The sequence below is a fragment of the Macaca nemestrina genome, chromosome 16 (genome assembly GCF_043159975.1).
Source record: "Macaca nemestrina isolate mMacNem1 chromosome 16, mMacNem.hap1, whole genome shotgun sequence".
NCBI lineage: Eukaryota > Metazoa > Chordata > Mammalia > Primates > Cercopithecidae > Macaca > Macaca nemestrina.
The window spans coordinates 17,799,149-17,824,742 of record NC_092140.1 but is presented as its reverse complement, the minus strand read 5'-3'; the positions used below and the strand labels follow the sequence as shown (position 1 = coordinate 17,824,742).

General features: G+C 36.1%; 1 protein-coding gene and 1 long non-coding RNA gene across 12 annotated transcripts in view; one reads left to right on the top strand and one right to left on the bottom strand.

Annotated features, from left to right (window-relative positions):
- Positions 1-25,594, bottom strand: part of LOC105477465 (UDP-glucose glycoprotein glucosyltransferase 2) — a 247,274-nt gene that overhangs the window by 71,811 nt on the left and 149,869 nt on the right. For all 11 annotated transcript variants that reach the window (XR_011614666.1, XR_011614664.1, XR_011614665.1 and 8 more), the window contains 6 exons: positions 23,988-24,090; positions 20,987-21,066; positions 17,258-17,447; positions 12,879-13,037; positions 12,458-12,543; positions 3,306-3,390 (listed from right to left, as the gene is read on the bottom strand). Coding sequence is in view for 4 of the 11 variants with exons in the window: in XM_071081146.1 (XP_070937247.1) it covers positions 3,306-3,390; positions 12,458-12,543; positions 12,879-13,037; positions 17,258-17,447; positions 20,987-21,066; positions 23,988-24,090 (703 nt within the window). In the remaining 7 variants the exon portion in view is untranslated. The remainder of the gene's footprint in view (positions 1-3,305; positions 3,391-12,457; positions 12,544-12,878; positions 13,038-17,257; positions 17,448-20,986; positions 21,067-23,987; positions 24,091-25,594) is intronic.
- On the top strand, positions 8,864-14,305 carry LOC105477457 (uncharacterized). The gene is made up of 3 exons (XR_984691.3): positions 8,864-8,981; positions 12,933-12,994; positions 14,044-14,305. It is a non-coding gene; the product is annotated as an uncharacterized lncRNA (long non-coding RNA).

Genomic DNA, 25,594 nt, shown 5'->3' with positions numbered 1-25,594 from the left:
CTTTCCCTATTTGTCTGGAAATTTTGGTAGTAATATGTTTATCTTCAGTTCTTCTACTGAGTATTTTTTGTCACTTTAAATAGTATCTAAATCTCTTTTTTTATTCCCACAATCCCAACAGTTTCTCGGGTATAATCTGTTTATAAGGACACTACTATTTCTATGATTTCCTTCTATCTCCCAACTTATATTAGTTAAACCTTGACTTTAGCATTTGTAAATACTGATAACATTTACATTTAGTTCAGTAAACATAATTGTGTCTGTTGCATTTTGCTATGGTGATTCTAAAACTTGAAAATCAGTAAAAAGTGTTCATTATGACAGTGTAAAAATTAACCATTGAAGAGTCGGAAAATCTACTAAAACTCTATTTCCTCTGTGTAGTTATAGTTTTAGTATAGTACAGCATAGTTATAGTTTCCTCCTATGGTCACCGTGCCACTCCCAGGAGACTCTTGCTGGTTCAGATTAATTTTCCTTTCTTACATTCCACCAGCAGAGAACTATTTTTTCCTGGAATTTCATGGTCCTTATTTTTTCTTGTGGGGAGATATACAAATATGTCTTCTTTATCACAGACATAATCTTTTCCAGTTTATTAGTCATGTTATCTAATTGTCTGGAATTCTTGTCTACCTGAAGACATTTTTCTTAAAGTTCAACAATTAACTGTTTCTTTCTAGATTTTCTTTACATTGGTTTACAGATTAGTTTCACCATTTCTTGAACTACTGATCTTTCTTGATCTTGATTTTCATCTTCATTGTACTGCCAAATGTCTCCAAGAAGGGGTATGAAAAATAATTTTTCTAAATCTTCATACTTCAGAAACTAACTTTTTACCTTCACATTTGATTAAGAATTTGGCTAGATACACAATCTTGGGTTCGAAATAATTTTCCTCAAAACACTGAAAGCTTTTGCTGTCTTTTAACAGCTAAGTATTTTGAAAATGAAATTTTGATACTAGTGTTAAGTGTCATTCTGTTGCAGTTACGCACTTTTCCTTCTTAGTAGCTATTATAATCTTATATGGGCCATTTTCATTCATCCTACTTCATAATTTGTGGACTCTTTTGACATGAACATTTTTCTCTCTCAGCTTTAGGACACTTTCCCTCCTCCATCTTCTCTGTTGTTTCTGGAATTCCTATTAGTAGGCTATTGGATTTCATGGGCTGATCCTCTATGTTGCTTATCTTTTCTCCTGTTTTTCTATCTTTTTACTGTAATTCTGAGAAACAGATGGTTAGGCGATAAAACTGTGTTATTAGAAAACAAACTGAAGGTGGTCGGGCGTGGTAGCTCATGCCTGTAATCCCAGCACTCTGGGAGGCCAAGGTGGGTGGATCACTCGAGGTCAAGAGTTTAAGACCAGCCTGCCAACAAAGTGAAACCCCACCTCTACTAAAAATACAAAAAATACACGCAAACACAAAAATTAGCCAGGCGTGGTAGCACATGCCTGTGGTCCCAGTTACTCAGGAGGCTGAGGCAGGAGGATCACTTGACCTTGGGAGATGGAGGCTGCAGTAAGCCAATATTGGGCCACTGCACTCCAGGGTGAGCAACAGAGCGAGACTCTGTCTCAAAACAAAAACAAAAACAAACTACTAAAAGACCTAGGTATGGGTAGGTTGTAGAATATTTGTAATTGGTATCTTTCATCAATTCATAAAAATTCTTAGTCATTATTGCTTCAAATGTTACTTGTACTCCATTCTTTAATTATCTTTGAAATTCCATTTAGGTTAATTTTATTTATCCAACAAATACTCATAAAGTGCTTTATCTTATCTTCATAACAGTTCTGTAAGGTATATTCTATTGTCAACCCTATTTTACAGATGAGGAAATGAGACAGAAAGAGATTAAGTAATCCGTCCAAGGTCATATAGCTAGTGAGTGGCAGAGCCAGTTTTAAATCCACTACTGGTAATCTTAGACTTTCACACTAGCGTGCGTGTGTGTGTGTGTGTGTGTGTGCGCGCGTGTGTGCGTGTGTGTGTGTGTGAATGCTCTCTGCTATATTTTCTTTTTTTCCTGTCTCTGTTGCATTCGGTATACCTTTTCTGGCCTATCTCCCAACTTGCTAATTTTCTCTTAAGGCATGTTAAAGCTATCTACTGAATTATTAATTTTGGTATTGTATTACTCAGTTTCCAAAGTTCTACTTTAAAAAAATCTGATATACATGTTTTATAGTTTCATGTTCCCTGCAATTATTTTCAAACTCATCTTTAATTTCTTTAAAAAAAGTACAGCTGTTTCAGAGGTTATTCTAATAATTCTAATATCTTGAGTCTTTGTGTATCGGTTTTCTGTTTCTGCTGGTTTTGTTGGTTGGTTAACTTTGACTATGAGTTGGCCTTTATACCAGAAAAATTTGATTTGCAGCTTAGGCTATTGTAATCTTATTCCAGAGATTTATGGATGTCTCTTCTAGATATCTCTATATCCTATCAATCTGGAAAGATTTTAGTACCAATTCAAGGTTCAGGATTCCCTGGCCTACTTAGCTGACACAAATTTGGGTGAAAAGAATATGAGGAATAATTTTTTATGTTTCATCCTTAGCCTGAAAATAGAGCTAGTTTATTGTAGAGAGGGTCTTCTAATAGATTATTTTATTTGAGTTTCTAGGTTTTAATTTTTGTTCCCTAACCCATCAAAATAAATAAAAATGGTAGTTTAAAGTGTGACAGGACAGAAAAATGTTCCCAGGACAACAGTAGCTTCCTTGGGTCAAGAGAAGTTTCTGTGCTTGCTTATTTCACTAGACTCTTATTTTCCCTTTAATTTTGGTTTTGTGTTTCCTTATTATCCTTATTATCTGATTATCAGTTCCTCATTGTTTTTAAGATTTTTAAAAACTTGTATCTAATATTTTCACTAGTTTTAAGCAGGAGGGTTGGTCCAAAAAAAATCTGCTATCATTAAAAACTCCCTTTCTCTCCCTCTTTAAAAAACATCACCTTCTCTTTTTAGAACTAATTTTTCAGTGCATGTTCCTGATCTCATCTCTAGAGTCCAATTTGTAACATTATTTGGCTACAGATAGATTTAGTAGATATATTCACAGTTATCATAATGTTAAAAAAAAATCCTTCTCTTCTATCTTCAAGTTCTGTTTTCCTTTGTGAACTAAATCCTCTTCTTTTTTTTACTGCTGGAGTTCAAATATAACATTTTAGGTTGTAAAATTGTAAAGTTAGTTGTAAAATAAATCAATTAATTAAAAAACAAAGAAGATAATTCTTAATATTAAGAACAAAGCCTATAAAAACCTCCGTCCCACATACTTTTACTTCCAGTATCTTGCTTTTGAAGCTGTTTAATACAACAATGATATCTTCTAGGTCTGCTTGAGAGTCAGTTCCTTCATGCCTAAAAGTAGAAAAATGTGTCCATAATTAATTTAAGAACAGACATACAATTATGATGGCAGAAATAACAGAATAAACTCATTTTGCAATAAACATAAGTCCAAAATCACTAGTGCATATATCATGTTCTTCTGTTTCTACAGTCAATTAAGATACACTATAATATGCTGTAGTTTTCAAAATTATCCAATAAATTTTAACTTAGTATACACTAAAATTGTACAAAAGTAACTCATTAAATTCAACACTACCCAATTACTCTGAACGTTCAAATTACGGCTTATCTTTGCTGTTATATACCAAGACTATCACAAAACTAAAATCTTTCATATCCCTGATATATTGCAATGATAATTACAATTTTTTACACTTCAAAGTTGTTTATATATCAACGGAGTTCTACACTAACTTTTTAATATCCACCATTTTCAAATGCCAAAATTTGAAATACATTGTGAAACTAATGAGACTGAAAATGTGTCTATGATGTCCATCTGCATCACTTGAACGTTTCCACTTTGTATTACACATAATGCAGTTTTTTCTCCCTTTTTCAAAATTGCTTAAACAAATACGGCAATTGTGCTCCAAAATTATTTTTTCAAACCATTCTCACTATGGACTAAAAAATTCTATCATATTTACAATAAAGTTGAATTTTGTTGAAGGGGAAGTAATCAGATGTCAAATCAGTAGCTACTTTTGAGTTGTTATATATAATATATACTTTTAATATTTTTCCAAAATGAACACCTGGGGAGTCTAGCACTATCATGACTGACATGTCTTTGACTTTCTCTTACTCCCAATTCCTGAGTTCAGGTGGTTAAACCAAAGTAGCAGGCAGAACTCTGTCCAACAATCACTACTAGAAAACAGAAAGAAGCTAGGTGTGATGGCTTACGCCTGTAATCCCAGCACTTTGGGAGGCTGGGGTGGGAGAATCGCTGAGTCCAGGAGTTTGAGACCAGCCTGGGCAACACAGTGAGACCTCGTTTCTGCAAATTTTTTTTAAAAATTAGCTGTGTGGTGGCCACTGGGTGTGGTGGCCAGTGCCTGTGGTGGCCAGCTAGTTAGGAGGCTGAAGTAGGACGATTGCTTGAGATTGGCAGATTGAGGCTCCAGTGAACTGTGAGCCGTGATTGTGCTATTGCACTTCCGTCTGGGCAAGAGAGACCCTGCTGCAAAAGAAAAAAAAAAAAGGATCTCACTTGTATTGTAGAAGTATTGTCAAATTTCTTAAAAACTTTCAGCTGCTTATAGTCACAAACACTGCTCAAGGGCAGTGGCAACTTTAGACATTTAATCCCCTGTCCACTGAGACCCAGAGTATAAAGCCAGCTAGCATAGCACTACAGCTAGACCTAGACAAATTCTAAAGCAGATCTTTTTCCATTTCCATCAGGTAGCAGAGGTAGTAATGGTGATGAGCTCTCATTTTATTTCAGGCACTGTTTTAAGCACTTCATAGATGCTCACTCGCTTAATCCACACAACCATCCTTTGAGGAAAGTACAATTATTATCCTAGATCCAAATTAGTCTAGATAGTCTAGCCCTTCACCACTGTACTATCAGACCTTTACCTACAATGCCAAGCACCTGAAACCTCTGGATACATGAGGAAAATGAGCAGCGTAAATGAAGACAACAAGCTAAGCAGTCAGAGGAAATGGACTTCATTGATAAGGCATTAATGCAGAAAAAAGGGAAGCATTCAAATAATTCATATTCTCAATGAGATTCAAGAAATACTGAATCTCAGTAAAATCCATTTACTTCAAAATGAAAGAATTCACTATGTGTCAGAAAGCATGATTAATAAAAAAGAGCACTCATACATATGCCTCCTGAAATTCTAAAAAATCATTTATATTTTCAGAGAAGAAATGTAAATCAGATTGGCCTCATATTTTTCATCCAAAACACTAACTGGTAAGAAACAATGATGAAGCCTTGTTTCAAGCATTCTGAATAAAATTATAATGCTGTTATTCAATACTTAGGAAAGTTATAATTCATATGGAACTGCAAAAGAAATTTTTAAACCTTTGAGGACCACCTCAAAGTTTTAAACATTTGAGGGTACACCACTAATGTCTCTGAAAAAACTTATTTGTGGAAAGGTGTTGTATATTATGATATGGCAGGCAACATCTCATCTTCTACACTGCAGGAGTTAGAAAGCTACACCCATTTTTGTTTGTTGTTGTTACTCAATTCTTTTGCAGCTGAGGTTTTGGTTGATAATTAGATTCTGCTAAACAGAGAGATACATTTGCATATTATTTGGAACTTAGAAGTGAGTGGGGCAATGTGCTGACGCTTGCCTAGCTTCTTTTGTCAAGCACAGTCATGGAGACATTGAGGTTTTCTACATCAGTGTTCCAGTGTGTAATTGCTTAGTTTTCTGGGTACCAAAGGCCAGTTGATGTGTTGCTGGCAGCAGCTTCTAACTTTCTCTCACTTCTGATGATGGGAAAGTAGCAGCTCTTTCTGGTTGGTCAGTTCCTTGGCTTTGTTCTCAAGCATTCCTAGGATCCAGCCCTCCTGGAGAGCTTGCTCCACCAATCCTTTCTAACACAATGTAAAAGCATCCAATTGCTTGCGTTAAATACTTCTGTGATAATATGTGAAGTCAGCCATCTGCTACGATTTGAATGTCCCTCCCCTCCAAAACTCATGTTGAAACTGTATTGCCACTGCGACAGTATTAAGAGGTGGGATCCTTAACAGGCAATTATAGGTGATGAGGCTCCACCTTCATTGGGTGGAAGTGGTGCTATCACAAAAGGCCAAGTTTGGCCCTCTCTTGCTCTCTCTTGTACTTCTGCCTTCTGCCATAGGGCAATGCAGCAAGAAGGCTTCTGCCAGACGCTGTCCCTCAATCTTTCCAACCTTCCAGAACTATGAACCAATAAATTTCTGTTCATTATAAATTGCCCAGTCACAGGTATTCTATTACAGCAGCAAAAAATGGCCTAAGACACCATCTAAACATAAAATGAATGTGAAAATTAATAGACATATACAAACAGTGATCAATAGTGAATTCATTAAAATTTACATTTAACTAATGGTAATATGATAGCAAAGAACTAAATAGAATATTGGGGGTAAGGGTAAAAGGATGCTAGAATGCTTCCACTGAAATACCAATGAGATAGCTACCAGACACCGAAGTGAGTATGCATAGTCATCCATTCTCAATACCCTCACAATATGCAGTTTGCTCCTCAGAGAGATTAAGCATATAAAAATGTTCAGAAAAGGGATTGTGTGAGATGAAGGCAGAAGAGTTTCCTTACAGAGAGCTGTTGCCAGATTGTGAGTCTCCACCACTATACCCTGTGAGGATGGAAGGGGAGGAGTATTGCCTTCTCATTCTAAACTCAGTAAGGTAGACACTTTAAGGAGAAAACACTTTGCAATACATATTCTGAAGCTGGGATGCAGAGAGGACTCGTGTGTGGGAAAGTTAAAAGTGTACCATGGAGCAGGATTGGATATTTGAGGACTGATTAATTGCTTTAATTGAAAAGTCAGGAGAGTGCTTATTGCCTCTGCAACTGGTCTGAACTAGAGTTTGTTGGGCAACTGATGTGTAAGTATTTCTACAGATCAGATGCAGCCAAGAAGGAGAGCGATTTGGTTTGTTGTTACGACTGGGTAGTCATGTGTCCTGCCAATATGGCAACCAGGAGGTACGAGGAGACCACACCAACAGAACCAGGAAACGAGAGAGTGAAGTACAGCAATAGAGAACTTTTAAGAGTACACAGAGAGTGAGTTTTAACTACTACAGAACCAGCAAAGTTACGGCGGACCAACTCAAGTACCTGCGGAGAAAGAACGGAAAACCTTGTTTAACATCTCTCTCCTTCCTCCTGTATAAAACATAGGAGAAACAGTTCAGTCTCAAAGGTACCAAACTAAAATTAATTACAAGTATTACTTTGGCAGAAAAGATCTTTCTAAAGATTTCAAGTGAGAAGTCTAGCACAGTAATTTGGCATTGAAGGTGCATAAAGTATTGTCTATAATTAGAAAAATCTGAGCAGCATTTGTCTAATTTTGGTAGAACTACAAAGAAATAAAGGAGAATAATTTTGAGACTTTTTGTATTCAAGGTAAGTAACAGCCAATACTGAGTATACACAAATAATCTGCAGATAAAGACTATAAAAAGATTGACAGACACAGAAAGAACACACTGTGGGCATTATGCCTCAGAAGTGGAAAGCCAAATTTAAAAATATCAAATAATTTAGTCATAGCTTTAAAATCTGAACTTAGAAACTCATATTAATATTATTTTAGCTTAGATTTTTAGCAGGTTTCAGGAATATTTTTCCTAATTATAAAGTTAATACCAATTAGAATTAAAACATAAACCTTAGGATAAACAACATCAGTTTTTGTCATATTTTATATTGACCTTGTTAGACTTTTTATTATACAGTAACATGTATTTTTTTTCTATTTTGGATAGCTAGTAACATTAATCATATGTAGAATTAAATTATGACTAAGTATATGGTTTTATTGTTTATAAGTAATACAAACAAATTTGTTAGTTATTTCTACTGCCAAAAGTTGTCTGTGAATGAGAAAAAACAATTTTCACTAATATGTTAGTGGTACTTCAAATATAACATCAAGAACTATTTTCTCTCTAAAACATCTTTATGAACTGTGTATGATAGACAATAATAGTAAAGAAGATAAAATAGAAACTAAATCATGTATAGTTTTAGTTTTACATAATACATGTACTATTGTATAACTGCATTTGTAAAGAAGGAATAAGTGGAGAGGAAATGGACATTTACTCAATATTCTATGATGATTTTCTCATTTAGTCCTTAGCAAAACCCCACAAGGGAGGTAGGATTATTCCCTTTTGTAACGAGGAAATAAAGACTACAAATAGCAAAGAAACTTATACAAGATCATACAGATAGTTGGTGGTACAGAAGGGATTTGACTTACAATTCAAATAAAGCGTTTCTCCCTTTGCAAAACATAATGGTGAAACAGTAGTGGCAGATATAGAAATACTGAGTTCCTGGCAATGTAGTTTGCACAAAATTTAAAAAGCTGAAACAAAGCATGAATGCTTCTTAAAATTATATCTTGAAACCATGGCTTTTATAAGGGTCAATATAAATGTTACAGTCTATTTTGCTCATTTTCTATACTATCATAGCAGTCTTTCATAGCACTTAGAACATATAATAGTCACTCATTTTCTTGACTATCTTTTCTACTGGAATGAGTTTTGGGAGGGTAGGAACTGTGTATCTGTAATGGGAATGACACAGCAAGGTAGCATGGGTTGCTGCCTAGGCATTAGAATATCATACCCAAATGGGTCTAGCTGGTAGCCAAAGATAAGAACTTAGAGGCACCCTTCCTGCCTCGCAAACTGGGCTTCTGTTGTCCTGCCTTCCCTTCAAACAGACCAAAAGTGACCCATGCTCTATCCTCTTATATATACTGTTAGTTGTGTGCATGCTCTTTCTCTCTGCCTGACTCCTCTTCATTCTTGCCTCATGTGACCTAGAAATGGAGCCCTGCCTGCCCAAGATTTGTAAGTAATAAATCTTTGAACTTATTTCTTATTGTGGTGGTGTATTAAGTTTGCACCACCCATCGGAAGAGCCAGGGACTATCCCGGACCGGGTTTTCTTGGAGATGCTGGGAAAAACACAAGGTTGGGTTCTGAGTGTCACCATGATGGTCAGGCAAGCATAAAGTGGACATGGGTCAGACAAGAGCCACACAGGCATCTGTCAGTACAAACAAGTTTCCTGTGTGAGGGAGCCTGGGTCTGGGGTCAGACAACTATGAATTAGACCATCCACCAGGTAAACGAAGTGTCCCATGAAAGGCACACAGTAAACATTCACATCCAGCTGCCTTTCATTCCTCATTAGGGCAAGGTCACCAGCCACTCCAGTACTGGAACTCAATTTGGCTGGGGGTTCTCCAAACAGCATTGTTCAACTGCTGTCTCCAATACTCCCCCTTATTTTTGCCTGCTTATTCCACCTCACCAAGTGATTTCTGTCACTATAGTTTGTATTATCTAGTGTTTTATAACTTATAAAAGGAGACATGCAGTAGTACAGTAACCCCCATTTATTCACAGGGGATAGATTCGAAGACACCCAGGGGATGTATGAAACCATGGATAGTAGCAAACCCTAAATGTATGTTTTTCCTATATACATATGTCTATAACATTTAATTTATAAATTAGCCAAAATACTCTTGCCCTTTGTGGTCATTAAGTAAAACAAGGGTTACCTGAATACAAGCACTATGATCCCATGACAGTTGATCTCATAACTGAGAATGCTACTAAGTGACTCATGGGCAGACACCTGACAAAGGAATGATTTTCCAGGTGGAACAGAGCAGGATGGTGTGAGAGTTCATCACACTACTCAGCAGTGCATAATTTAAAATGTAGGATTTGTTTATTCTGGAATTTCCCACTTAATATTTTCGGACTATGGTTAACCATGGGCGAGAGAAACCACAGAAAGCAAATTCTTCTTCTACCCTCCTCTCCCCTTTCTCTCCATCCCCTTCCTTCTCCTCCTCCTTCTTCTTGAGACAGGGTCTCACTCTGTTGCCCAGTCTGGAGTGCAGTGGCATGATCATGGCTCACTGCAGTTGTCACCTCGTGGGCTCAACTGATCCTCCCATCTCAGCCTTCCAAGTAACTAGGACTACAAGCGTAGGTTTTGCTATGTTGCCCAGATTGGTCTCAAACTCCTGGGCTCGAGCAGTCTTCCCACCTTGGCCTCCCAAAGTGCTAGGATTACAAGTGTGAACTACCATGCCTAGCCTAAGTGTAAATTTAAAGTTTCTAGGAACTGTCAAATTGTTCAAAAGTGGTTGTACCATTCTACATACACAATGGAAGTGAAAAACCGCTCCTGTTACTCCAAAGCCTCACCAACACTTGATATCATCATTCTTTTTATAAAGTTAGTCATTTTAATGGCATATCTTGTGGTTTTAATGTAGATTTTCTTAATAACTAACAATGTTAAATATATTCTGTACTTATCCATATATATTCTTTGGTAGAGTGTCTGTTCAAGCCTTTTGCACATTTTTTGTCTGGTTATTTGTTCTCATAGTGAGTTCTGATAGTCTTTATATATTCTGTATATAAGTTCTTTGTCAGACATATGCTTTGCAAAGATTTTCTCCCAGTCTGTGGATTGTCTTTTCATTCTCTTTTTCGGTCATTTACATAAACCCTTTTAGTATGAATATTAACACATTCTGCAATAAAAATTATGCTTAATAAAGGGCTTTCTCAGATCCTGCTGGGATATATGTCATAATATATGACATGTGTACTGTATTAACTTTCCAAACTAAAAACTTCTAAATTCGAAAACACATATGGCCCTAAGAGTTTTAGATGAGAGATGTGCATGTCTACCCACCACCTGGAAGGTTCCATCTGTGGTATGACTAGTAACTTCCTATTAATTCTTCAAAACTCTCTTGAGGTACTCTAGATCATCTCTATCATCGCTAATGTCAATACTGACTTCCTCCGACCCACCACTACCATAGAACTAAGCATCCCTGGCTCTGTGTGCATAAGCCATTAAGCACATTTATTAACTGACACTATGAGCTAGGCACAGTATAAAAGGGAAAGAGTGGTGAAAAAAAGATACAGTAACCCCTCCTATATTATCTTTGTTGAGCACAATGTGTGGTATAATAAAAGACGCTCAATAAGTATTTATTGAAAGCAATGAAATCTAGAGATATTTATTAAGGGTATAAAAAAGACTTTATCAAGAGTTGGCAAACTATGGCCAGCAAACCAAATCAGGTTTATGGTCTATTTTTTTAATAGCCCTAAGCTAAAAATGATCTTTACACTTTAAAATGATTGTTAAAAAAACAATTTTGACTAAGACCATACGTGCTCTCAAATGAACATTACTTACTTTGGCTCCTTACCAAAAAAGTGTGATGATCCCTGCTTTCTACTGATGAACAGGAAAATTTTTGTGCAAAAAACCAATTCCAAATTGAATATGACCCAGGGATAATGGTGTTGTTACATAAGATATAACGTATACTATATTGTCATTAAATGATCAATATATCAATTATGCTGGCAGAGGGAAAAGTCTAAGAGCCTGAATTTGTGGGTGCTGGCCTGGCATTGGGGCTGGGCAACAGCTTAGGGCTTCTGGGGTAGGCCTCGTGGTTGGGCAGGCTTGGAAACTGAACCTACCAGGCAGATTTGGAGCTTGGGGCTACAGGATCTGGCAGCTGAATCTTCTGGTACCAGCATTAAATTGGGGCTATGGGGCCTACCTGGCTTTGGGTTTTATTGCGGTGAGCATGGTTTTGGGGTCCAAGACAAAGTCTGGTGCTCACTTCCCTCTCCTTCCCCCTAGTGGGTATCTCTCCAGTTGTGCTGAATCAGATTGAGAAAGGAGTGATGTATGTAATGTAAAATTATCCTTTCTACACTCTTCAATGTGTCTTTCTTATTTCTGTGCTACACTGCACTGTTGTAATAGCTCACCTCGTTCCTTAGTTTTTATTAAGGTAGTTTCATGTGTGGAGTGCATAGTTGTTCAAATTGATGTTTCTGCATGGGTATGAGCACCGGAATGTCTTTTTTTGTTGTTGTTGTTGAGACAGAGTCTTGCTCTCTGTCCCAGGCTGGAGTGCAGTGGTGCGTTCTCCGCTCACTGTAACCTCCGCCTCCCAGGTTCAAGCAATTCTTGGGCCTCAGTCTCCCAAATAGCTGAAGTTACAGGTGTATGCCACCATGCCTCGCAAATTTTTGTATTTTTAGTAGAGACGGGGTTTTGCCATGTTGGTCAGGCAGGTCAACTCCTGGCCTCCAGTGATCTGCCTGCCTCGGCCTACCAAAATGTTCGGATTATAGACTTGAGCCACTGCGCCAGGCCAATCTTAACATTTTAATTGTTGTTTTGATGATCTTGGTTGTATTACACTAAAAACATATTTATGTGTAAAAATTTAAAAGCAGTCCGCATAACTCACCCAATTATTTGATAAGTATCTTCAGATTTTCCTTGGTGTAACCTCAGTATCCAAGCACCTGGGTTTGCTTTTAATTGAAAATACCCCTTTTAAGATGAGAAAAAAATAATCATTGAGTAATATGACTAAAAACCATCTAATTGTTCATGAATACACGAATGATCCAAGAAAGTATTTACTAACTGTAGAATGAATAAATTCTATAAATCAATTCCAAGTAAAGAGATTTTACAATAACCTGTTAAAAGAATATTACGAAAGTATGATTTTCCCCATTTTTGTTTCTTATTCAAAGATTTAATTTTGTTTTCTGCAAACTGTTCAGCAACAGCAGAATAAATATTATTTCATTTTACTCTTAGGAAAACAGAGAATTTCACCAAAACATCAAATTAAATATCATCAATTAAATAATACTTACATGATTGGCCATCACTATTGTATCAACCACAACTGGTTTATTTTTTGTGCCTAGTGTGAACTGCAGACCCCGAGGAGGCTGTTCTGTCACTTTATCAAAGCAATGTCCTTCGAGGAGTAAGTATTCTAGTTCATATTCTGCTGTAACAGTTTTCTCAGTCTGTGGAGGAAGTATGTCATTGTTTTTGGTGTTAGCAAAACTCATAAAACAAAATTTTGAAAAAAATAAATGTGATTATTTTAATACTGGCCAATGTATTTTGGTGGGTAACTTCAAGTCTGTCTTTTACACATCAGTGAATTTATGAGTTGAATTGATTTCTTCAAGACAAAAAGCTTATGATAAACTTTTTCTTTTTCATGACATTAGCTTTACCAGAACCTCATGATATATGCACCAGTATAACCAAGCAGGAAAGATATGAACATTAGATTTAGATGGGAAATTCCTTAAAGAATCTGCTTCAGTTTGCTATTGTCCTGAAGCTACCACTTCAGACTTAGCAAGAAAGCTAACTTACTATCGGCTTTCCTGTAATTAAAAAAATTAATATCTATAATCAACTAATTATAAATTGATCAATATAATTCATTTTTAAAGTTAATTTTAAAAAATTAATAAAAATTAATTTTCCACTTCCCAAGTGGAAAGAAGAAAAAACAGAATGCACCTCAACAGAATAAATACTAATATAAACATCAACACACTGATTTCTATTTCTTGTCTTCATAAAATTTTTTATAAGTAACCTGCCTTTTCATTAAACAGAGTGTTCTAAGAGCATGTCTCTGTCTCTACAAACATCTTTTAAAATGGCTGGACATTCCAGTTGTTTCTGGATTTTTCTCTGTTGCAAATGTTATGATAAATATTTTCAAGATAAAGCTTTTTCTCTACTTCATATGAATAGCATAACTAAACATGAAAATAAATCAAACAGTAAGTGATTTTCACAAATTGAGAATTCCGTTAAGGTTAAAGACAGTGATGTTGCCTATATTTAATCTTATTTCACCATATTAGGTTTTCAACACTATTGTTTAGTGTGTTTAGGATAAAGTATTTGGATATATTCTGTATTGTATAGTTGTTTTCTTTGACTGCAATTATCTCAGAAATAATAATTACAATATTTGTTTATAGCATTTCTTTTTTTTTTTTTCAGATGGAGTCTCCCACTCTCGCCCAGACCTCTGTCTGGATGACAAAGAGCAAGCCTCTGTCTCAAAACAAAACAAACAAAACAAAACAATGTATATAAGGTTAGGTACTCTGTGTGTTTTCAGGTATCCACTGAGTGGGTCGGGGTATCTTAGAACAAATTCCTTGTGGATTAAAGCGTTTGACGATGAGAGATATAAATTTCATATATTATGCACTGAGAGAATAAACTGAGCCTAAGATGAACTGTGTTCATCTAATTTATAATATAGCATTATTTAGGATCTATACCATATCTCTGGCAAACAGAGATTCTTTCACAATTATATTTGTAATGAATATATCAATAAATATCAATAAAACAGATATCAAAATTATTTATGTTTCAGAGGGGTTAATGCATTTTTCTGTGAATTCTTTTTAACAGAGTCACATCCTATTTCCTGTTAGCAATCTTTTATTTTTTGCATCTTCTCTTCCCTTGGTAAGCACCATTGTTGTTTCAGGTGTTTTGATATCTTTCAGACACATGCTGTGATAAAATATAATTAGAGAGTCTTTGGATGCAGTTCTAACAATAATTGCTGAGAATAGCAACACATCTGAACTCCAGGTAAAAGTAACTGTCTCACTTTTAGCTTTTTTTTTTTTTTTTGAGACAGAATCTTGCTCTGTCACCCAGGCCGGAGTGCTGTGGCACAATCTTGGCTCACTGTAACCTCCACTTCCCGGATTCAAGTAATTCTCCTGCTCAGCCTCCTGAGTAGCTGGGATTATAGGCGTGCACCACTATGCCTGGCTAATTTTTGTATTTTTAGTAGAAACGGGGCTTCACTATGTTGGTCAGGCTGGTCTCAAACTCCTGACCTCATGATCCACCCGCCTTGGCCTCCCAAAGTGCTGGTATTACAGGTGTGAGCCACCGTGCCTGGCCTAGCTTTCTTAATCATTTTTGTCACCTTTAATTATGGAATTAATGCTGGTTGTGCAATAATGTCAATGTAGTGACAATCATGTGAACAAAGTCTTGCCAAGGGAAAATTTTCCCAGATCAAGTTTTTCCAGGTGTTTGTATAGTGTTTGGGAATTAGGTGTAACCAGGATTATTTGCACAAGTTAGTATATGGTGGTAAATATCTCATTGTTAGTCTCATTTTTGCCAGGGTGTACACACTTTTCCCCTTTGTCTAAAAATCCTTTCTACTATACCAAATGCCTTTGTTATTTTTCCAGGATAGTTGCAGAATATTTTAAGTATGTATAGCACACAATGAAAAAGATGAGCCTGAGGTGTAGCTAACGTTTACAGATGCTAGAATTTATAATCTCCTTTTGTTTATTCACCTAAACTATGAAAACACAGGAAATTTTCCTTCATCCTAGTCTTCTAACTTCAGAGTCAGAGCTAGTGTTCATCTGAACACCTTCTAAAAAGACGCTATTAGATTTGACACTCGCTACAAAAAAAAGTTTTAGTTAATCTCCATCGGCTGTTGAATAGCTGCTGAAATTTTCACCAGCAGACAATTTAAAATCTTTCCTAAGCTGTACTAATTTCTCCCACTACAAACACTTCCCACTTTTGGATAGGGTGTTTAAAAGTTACCTTATTGAGTATATTGCTGCACTCTCTTTATGAAGAATTCCAGACTCTGTTAAGAGATCTGACTGATCATGGAAAAAACAGCGATTTTTTTTTTTCACTTCTTGTAAGATTCATTTGTTAACTTTTTCTCATTAATGATATTAGTTTGCTGCTTTTTCTCTAAATTTGAAGGACTGATATTAGAAGATGGTTATGACTGAGTTTTAGGTTTTTAGGTGGGTTCAGCTGGGAGTGATGGGGAGTATGTTACAGAAAAGTGATTTAGGATCCCACAGAATCCACACACGAGTGGATCACAATAAAATTTCCTAGAAGGAAAATCTTTAGGCAAAAGGTAATGCATAAGCATGAGACATAAACATTATAAACAATCTTAACCAAATTATTACGGGTAAATGTTTATGCTTCGGTCAGGGCAATGGCTATATTCTATAGGAGGTATCAGACACAAAGAATTGGAAATAGGTCAGAGGGATGACAATGAGGAGAAGGAAGTATTTTTTCCTCATTTTCTGGATACCAAGTGATATGGTTTGGCTCTGTGTACCCACCCAGATCTCACGTCTAACTGTAATCCCCACGTGTCAGGGGAGGGGCTTGGTGGGAAGTGACTGGATCACGGGGGCAATTTCCCCCTTGCTGTTCTCATGGTAGTGAGTACTCATGAGGTCTGATAATGTAAAAGTGTGTGGCACTCCCCTCACACTCCTGCTGTCACGTGAGCGGGGTGTGGCTTCCCCTTCCACCATGATGCCATGATTGTTTCTGGAGGCCTGCCTCCCTAGCCATGCGAAACTATGAGTTAATTAAGCCTCTTTTCTTCTTAAATTACCCAGTCTCAGACAGTTCTTTATACTAGTGTGAAAACAGACCAACACACATATCTTAAATTCTTCTAAAATGCTTCCCTTTTTTGTGGTTTCTGAATTCCTTTTCTCATTCTAAATTCAATGTTTAAAAGACTCAGTTTAGTACTTTCTTTCTGTGCTGTGAATCACAACAGCTGAGGCAGAGAATTCTGACTACTCACTAGACAAGGGTCATATAGGGGGTGATGAGAAGGAGGTATACCTGGCCTGCAGTATATTGCAAATTTTGTTTCCTACTTTCTACCCTAATCTAGTTAGGACTACTTTCTCTGGCTATGAGCTATGAGGCAAAACAAAAAAACAAAAAACAAACAAAAGCAAACAAACAAAAAAAACAAAACCAACAACAATGAAACAGTTTTGTGTGAAATTTGCTGAGTTAAAAACTAAACTTCAACAGCAAAATCAGTACTTAATGGTGTTGTACTAAGCTGCCAAGTGTTTCTCTCCATATTTTTGACATTGCTCATCTTAGAGAAGTATCTTTGTAAGTAAGTAGTCTGAGGCAAAAAGAAAGAAAGAAAAAAGGTAAAGACACCTAGGAACTTGGAAAACCAGAGAAGCTGAATTTGGAAATGAGAAAAACCTAAAAATCAAAAGAAAGACTGGATCAGGACCTAGAATATAAAAAAGAATATTCTGGTAAACATTCATAGTATGATCGCTCACTTGCTACAATTGTAATAGCTGATAAGAATTTATCCTGTTTCTCTCTCTTTATATGACTATACACAATAACTTACATCCTTTAAGTGAATATTATCAAGGTCACAGTTGCTGTGTACTGTTTCAACCAACCAGCCTTCTGGAGTAATCATGTTGAGGGTTAGTAGGGGTGATTCAGGAATATCCAAAAATTTTGCCACTGGTCCCAGAGAAGAAACGTCATTAGCCCCTGACATCAGTTCTGGTTCCAGAACAAAACGGTAAAAGCTGTTAATAAAACATAAAAATATATAATGTGACCAAAACTGAGATTTTTCTTCTAAAATATTTTTAAAATTGAAAATGGCTTAATGATCTGACCAGAAGTCTACAAACAAAAAGACTAACACACACTATACTGCAGAAGAGTTAATGCTTATAAGAAATAGACAATCATTATTTTGTTGACACTACTATCTAAGTCTATGAATATTGTCTACCATTGTTAACTATTCCTTAATGAACATGATTAGAATCCCTCTAAGATATACCTGACTTATGCAGGTTCTAGTAGTTTATGATCTGTTATTGTATTACGATTTGTATGCATCCTCCTTCAAATCTGACCATGGTCTATTTTTCAGCTATTTTATTAACTTTTACCACCACCAATAATATGAAGAGAAATGATAGGAAACAAGTGAAATTCAAGCTGAAATTCTAGCACCACTTTTAAAAGCTCAACTAAAAACAAACAGGATTAAGTTGAAAGCAACCGCTTAATAGCACTTTTAGACTTAACTTCACTTTTGCTGTATTTTAACCTCATCCTTCAATATTGTGCACAAGAATTATTATGTTATGCTATCAAGACTAGTGGCTTTTACTATTTTGAGACTGCAGTCAAGGTGTCAGCTGTGCTGTAGTTCTCTCAAGGCTCAACAAGGGTAGGATCTACTTCCAGGTTCATCTAGTTCCTCAAGGGTTGTCTGAATGAGGACTGCAGTTCCTTGCTGGTAGTTGTCTGCAGACTGCTCGCAGTTACTTCCCAAAAAGGCATCTCCAACATGCTTCAAAAGAGAAGCACACAGAAGAGCCACAGAGAGAACGTCAGCAAGACAAAAGTCACAGTCTTTCATAAACTAACTGCAGAAGGGAAATTCCATCACTTTCGCCATATTTTGTTTTATGAGAGCCAAATCACTAGGTCCAGCCCTCGCTCCAGGAGAACTTACAGTGTGAGTCCCAGGCAGTGGTGATCACTGGGAGCCATGTTATGCAGATAGACAAAGAAAATAAAAAGAGGAGAAACAGGAGAGAATACAGTCATGAAGTAAATGTACAAAACAAATTCTTGCTGCAGTGGAAATATCAAAGAAAAAGTATTCTGTGAATGTTGTAAGTAACAATTTCTCTGTGACTTAGTAAATACAATTTCAGTGGCAAAGAGGAAGTTAAAGAGGAACTGCAGTGGAAGGTACAGTGAATGAGACATGAAGACAGAATCTGACCATTCTTTGAAGAAATTTAGATAAGAAGGAATGAAGAAGAGGGAAAAAAAAGGACTCTAGAGGAGAGAAAGTTAAGGGAGCAACTTTTTAACAAATTGAATAACTGTAAGAACTGAAAGAAAAAAGCTAGTATAGAGACTAAAGATCCAAAAGAGAGAATATGTGACATAGCAAGGATCCAGAACAAACAGGAAAGCATGAGATCAAAACAGAGAGGGAATGTTTACCTAAAAAAGAAGAAAGATGCCTCATTCTTTTCCTACAGTACAGGAAGGCTGAGGAAGTATAGCAGTTAAGAGTAAGGAGTTGAGGGGATTCCTGCCCTTAACCTGTCTCATCTCTGAGAAGAATAAATTTACTAAAAGGAAAGGACTGGGAATAAATGTGTACGCTAGATTGCTTGATATATGCTACTGAGTTAATAAGATTCTGTTGAACTACTAGTTAAAAAAATAACTGTTTACTCCAGTACATTATTTCATCTAGAAAAGTCAATTCTTTCCCTCCCAGTAGATTATGCTTGCTTATATAATAATCCTATTCTTTATTATATAATGTGATGTTTTACAGAGAGGATCCCTACTCCTGTGAATAAAAATTCTGTACTCATGGAACTAACAAACCTTTCAATTAGTAGCTAAAAAGTTTAAAGCTTTTGTTCAGATGTAAAAAGCCATGCCATAAAATTTAAAATACAAAAGACACATGAGAAGCATAAAAACTGAATGAGATATATGGACAAGAGTCTTGAGGGACAATGAATAAGTCCTAAACTTTCACTTAAATTTCCCACATTTTCCATTTTATTGCTTTCCAACTATTAAAAATACTTAGGTTTAAAATGTCTGCTCTGGCTGGGCACAGTGGCTCATGCCTATAATGCCAGCATTTTGAGAGGACAAGGCATGTGTATCTCTTGAGTCCAGGAGTTCAAGACCAGCCTGGAGAACATGGCAAGACCCCGTCTCTACAAAAATACAAAAACAAAAATCAAAAAACCACAAAACTGTGCGTGGTGGCACACACCTGTTGTCCCAGTTACTCAGGAGGCTGAGGTGGGAGAATCACCTGAGCCTGAGAAGTCGAGGCTGCAGTGAGCTGTGATGGTGCCCCAGCCCGGGCAATGGGAGTGAAAACCTGTCTCAAAAAAAAAAAAAAAAAAAAAAAAAAAAAAAAAAAAAGTTCTGCTCAAGGCAACAATCTACAGTATGTCAGTTGTAACAAATACAATTTGAAAAGTAAACAAGGAATGAACAGAATGCTACCTTTCTATCTTGTATGTGTATGCATACTTTTTTTAGAACTACATAATTAAATACTACAGAGATGAGCACATTAACAAGTCTTAAAAAGCTACACTAGTGCAATGGTACATACCCTGTTTTCTGCCCAATGACACATGAAGGAGAATTGAATATTCCTATCAATAAGAATGGCTCACAATGACAGTGATTATGATCCAAAAAGAAGAGAATGGGTATATTTTTGTCCCCTCTTGAGAGAGAATGTTATTTCAACACAGGGGTGTTAATGAGAAATATTTGTATATAATTATAAACAATGTTTTTTTATATCTCTGGCAGGTTATTCTAAACTAATTGTATCCTAATACCCCCAAATAGTAAATGTGATGATATAATAAAGATCATTTTGGTAATTATGATAAACCAAAAATGGTTTAATTCCACCTTATTTCCCATTGATATATTTCTTTTTTTTTTTTTTTTTTTTTTTTTTTTGAGACGGAGTCTCGCTCTGTCGCCCAGGCTGGAGTGCAGTGGCCGGATCTCAGCTCATTGCAAGCTCCGCCTCCCGGGTTCACGCCATTCTCCTGCCTCAGCCTCCTGAGTAGCTGGGACTACAGGCGCCCGCCACCTCGCCCGGCTAATTTTTTGTATTTCTAGTAGAGACGGGGTTTCACTGGGTTAGCCAGGATGGTCTCGATCTCCTGACCTCATGATCCGCCCATCTCAGCCTCCCAAAGTGCTGGGATTACAGGCTTGAGCCACCGTGCCCGGCCTCCATTGATATATTTCTAAATAGGTATTCCTCAATCACATTTCCAAAAATGCCTATGAATAAATACAAATCCATATAAATTCTGTAATTAGGTCAGATCACTTTACTGAATTAGGTTATTTTAATTTTTCTATCAATTTTATGTCAGTTAAGGTTAATAAACAGTCTGACCTTCTGACTTATTTCTGTGAAGCATCTTGTGAAGAAAACAAAAAAACAGATTCAGTAACAATGATTCTTTTTTTCTTCTCAGCATTTACAAATTTTTCAAAATGAATTTTGTTCATTCAGACTCACCTCTCTAAAGGGGCTTCTGAAAGCCTGCCCCTACAGTTCATGAACAACTTTATCTTCATGTTGATAATCTTGCCAAGTACCTATTGGAAAGAAATTCTCAGGTTTGATATTAAATAATATTAATAGCTAATATTTGTTATGCATTTACTATGTACCAGGTACTATATTAAAACTTTATGTTCATTATTTCACTTGATCCTTATAATGCCCTGCTGAAATAGTGCTTTTGCAGTTTAGGTTCAGAGAGATTAATGTGCTCAAGGTCACACAGTAACTCACAGCAGAGGCAAGATTTTAATCCCAACAGTTGATTTCAATGTCCCAGGATTACGTTGCTTGCCCTTTGCCTCAAGTGACTTTTTTTCATAGTATCTAAATTTCCTTAGTATACTAGAACCTTGATCTGCAAATACAAAGTGGTGACCTTACAACAACATTGGCAGTATCCTGATTCTTTTGGAATTCGGAAGTTCTTGGCTACCTACAAATAAATACTTTCATTTCCCTGGATCATAAGAAGTAGAGGAAGAATTACTAATTTTGATAGTCCCCATCTCCACATAGGCAACATGTCAGTGAAGATTCGAAAGCTATTAGCTAACAAAGGATATAGGTAAAGGGAGAAGTAACAAAACAGATACATGTAACAGAAAGAATACAGGCTTGATGAGAAATTAGAACATAAAGACTAAGGATTACAGAGATTTGAGTTTCAATTCTTATTCTATCACTCATCATATTTGCTACTCTGGAGGTCACTGAACCACTGTTTTTCTCAAGTGTTAGATGAGAAATTATCCATTTCTTCCAATAAATTATCCTGTTATAAATTAAGAAATAAAGTTACTCAGAAATAAAGTACATTATTATTACCAATGATGGAAACTAGAATGCAATTCCATATTTTATATCTCTGTATAATTTCCTCTTTCTTTCTCTCTCATTCTCATTCTCTCTCTCTCTCTTCCTTTCTTTCGAGACATAGTCTTGCTCTGTTGCCAAGGATAGACTGCAGTGGTGTGATCATGGGTCACTGTTAACTTCAAATCCCTAGGCTCAACCAATTCTCCCACCTCAGCATCCTGAGTAGTAACTACAACTACAAGTACACAGCATCATGTTTGACTTATTTATTTATTTTTTTTAGAGACAGGGTCTTGCTATGTTGCCCAGGCTGGTCTTCAATTTCTCAAGTGATCTTCCTGCTTTGGCTAATTGCACCTTTCTTACTCCTAAATTCTACTTTTATATAAAAATTTTTCAAATTTAACTAATATGCTTTTTTGTGAATAATGACTCTCCATAGGAATAGAGATTTTGCATACTAAAAAGCATCATACTAGCTCCACTCCTTTCAGATGTGATTGCTTTCTAAAGAATAACCTGAATAGTATATTTCAAGACATATAAATTTAAAGGTATAACCAATGCTAAAAGAACAAATAGGTAAATCAGTTATGGGATTAAGTTTGTCCTACTCGTTTCATAAAGTGAACAGCTAGAATGACAAAGTCTTTCCAAAATTATTTGTCTCCACTAATAAAATCTCATTTTCCAATGAGATTTGACAGCACGCACTACTTAAAAAAAAATTGCATTTTGAAATTTCAATATACAGCAGAATCATATGGCTTGATCACTTACATTTTCACCAGACTCAATATCTAATTACTTTTGCCTGTTCCAAAAGTGAAGTCAACTACCAAAGGACAAATAGTTTGTAAAATTTTCGATATCACTAGAAAAACATACAGCCTTCTAATGGAACTAGCTTATTCAAATTTAACTACTGAAAGCTGCATTCTAATTTGAATGTTTGAAAGTGGTGCTAAGTAAAACAGTAAGCCACATAAGTCCTTTTGGAGACTGATACCTGTCTCTTCACATTCATTTCGTCTAGAATTTCCAGGTTTATGCAGGACTTGTGGCCATAGTTTCCAGCCTCCCTTGTCATTCAGTGTAGCCAGCCTGGGGGCCTTCTGGTCAGTGAGAAGTGATAGGACAGTATACATCTAACTTGGGGGTTGTGTTCTTATTCTCCCGTTCCTGCTGGCAGAAGTGCAGAGATGATGTTAGGGCCTGACTGGTGATCTTAGGTGCTTCGTGACTGCTCAACAATGGCACAGGCAGTGCCTGAGTCCCTCACACTGTGTAGCTGCTTTAGCAACCCCAAGGCAGCCTACACTTAGACTGGGAGATGAAGGAAAGAAACTTGTCTTGAAAGTAGTGTTATTTTGGCCTTTGTTACAGTGGCCAAACCTATAGAATACAAACTCCATGTTTCCCCTTTCCTCAGCTTCACTTGTTTGGAAAGTACAATAAATAATGTTAGCCAAGTTTTATCCACTTAAGCTTAAGCCTCAGCTTCTCCAAAAGCCACACTTCACAACACATGAAAGACACCTGCATTAGTCTTCTCAGGCTAACATAACAAAATACCACAGATGGAGTGGTTTAAACAACAGAAATGTATTTTCTCACAGTTCTGGAGGCTGGGAATTCCAAGATCAAGATGCTAGCTGATTTGTTTTCTGGGAAGAGCTCTCTTTCTAGTTTGCACGTGGCTAACATGTCACTGTGTGCTCAGATAACCTCTTCTTTGCGAAGTCTCCCTCTCTTCATCTTCTTTTAAGGCCACCAATCCTATTGGATTAGGGTCTCACCCATATGACCTCAGTTAACCTTAATGATCCCCTTAAAGCCCTATTTCCAGAGAGTGTCACACTGGGGGTTAGGGCTTCAAGTTCACTGAAACCTGTTTCATGTGTTGAAATATGAATTTTGTGGGGAATACAATGCAGTTTACAACACCACCTAACCTCAGCACAGTCCTAACAACACCCTGTGCACAGCTCCATCATTTCATTTTCTGCATTGAAATATGACACTATTAAAATGGTGAAGAATCAAGAGCACAAACAGCTGATTATACTTGAAAATAGACTTGAAAAAATTATGAATTTAAAAACAAAAATATTTAGTCTAATTTATATTATCTTACAACCAATAATTGTGCCATTTTCTGTGCTTCTCTTGTCAATGGATCAACAATAGCGATGACATCGAAGAACGTATCATTCTCTTGAGGATTCATCTTTATAACACTAAGAAAATAGAAAATAAGATGAAAGATGATGAGTTAAGTTTATACAAACAACTAATTAATCATGATCTCAGCTATATAATTCTTATAAATTATTTTCTTTCTCACTAAAATTGTAAAATACTGGTTATTTCACACAATGCAAATTTGAAAATCTGTTTTCAACAAATTACAAAACTGAAAAGAATGAGAGAAAGAAGTAAGATTTTATGAATGAAGCAATTTTTTAAAAGCCTTTCAAAGAATGATCCCATTAGTGTAAAAACTCTGATAATTTTAGGCCCTCAAAATTCTGATGGGTTGTACAATTTAAAAAATAAAGCCAAGATGTTTTCGTGTTAGTGGAATATATTTCTTCAGATTTTTTGGAATAAAATTAACTATTCTACCTTATTAAATTTAGTATTTCAAAAAATCAATATACTGTAACAGGTAAGTTCAGAAACAAAAATATCCAAATTAATCATCCTTTATTTTGATCCCAGTCTTCCTCTCTTCACCTCATTCCCTCTGTCCTATCCGTTTTTGTCTTTCACCAATATAAGTTCTAAATTAAAAGATGGACTAATTTTTTAAAGGGAAATGAGAAAATGATTAAAAGTACAGAATAGGCCAGAGGGAGACAGTCAATTCTATATTTAATGTAACAAAAAGTTAATGGTGTATATTTGATTAAAAGCAGAGAATATTCTACTGAATTACTGTTTTAACACTATAATCATGTAGGAAATATTTTTTCTCAGATGTAGGATGAATTAATTATACATTTTACTATTACAAAGGAAAAAAGTTAGCAAATCAAGAGGTGCACATGTAGTTACAGGAATATTAGTTTCTTTGGTAGGAAAAGGCTTTCTGCAGTGAGGGGATTAATTGCTCAGCAATTTTTAAAAAGCTAATATAGTTACTTCAAATATGGGTCATCTGAATAGAAAACTGCAAAACATTTTTCTATGCAGTTGACATCATTTAGTTATGTTAAAATAAGAGGGGCATAGTCAGACAACAGACCTTAATGGATAATTATTGCTAGATGTAAGAGCCACAGATCAGATGTTCTGCTATTAAACTGACTCTCGACAGTTGTTGCTTCCTGTAGTTACCTTGGTGAAAATTTTACAAATTACTATCCTACTTTGTAACACCACTCAAAACTGGTCATTTTAGGTATGCCTTATGAGATGTTATCATGGCTTCAGTATGCATCTGTTTGCTGCTTTTTTTCTCCCAGACTACTGCTAATTCTATGAAGTCGTATGAAGCAGAATTCCATAGTCCCCACCATCTGATTATATATGTACTGGACAGTCCCGAGCCCACTAGTAGGTATTACACTGACTAACCCAAGAATGGAACAGAACATCCTTTTTCTCATGCAGTATTAACAACAATATCCTAACGACCACCTATTTAAGGTAACAGATTTGTACTCAATTGCCAAAAAACTATTGATACACTCCATGTGATTAGCCAGGAAGAGTACTGTCAAGCACACTGACAGTCAT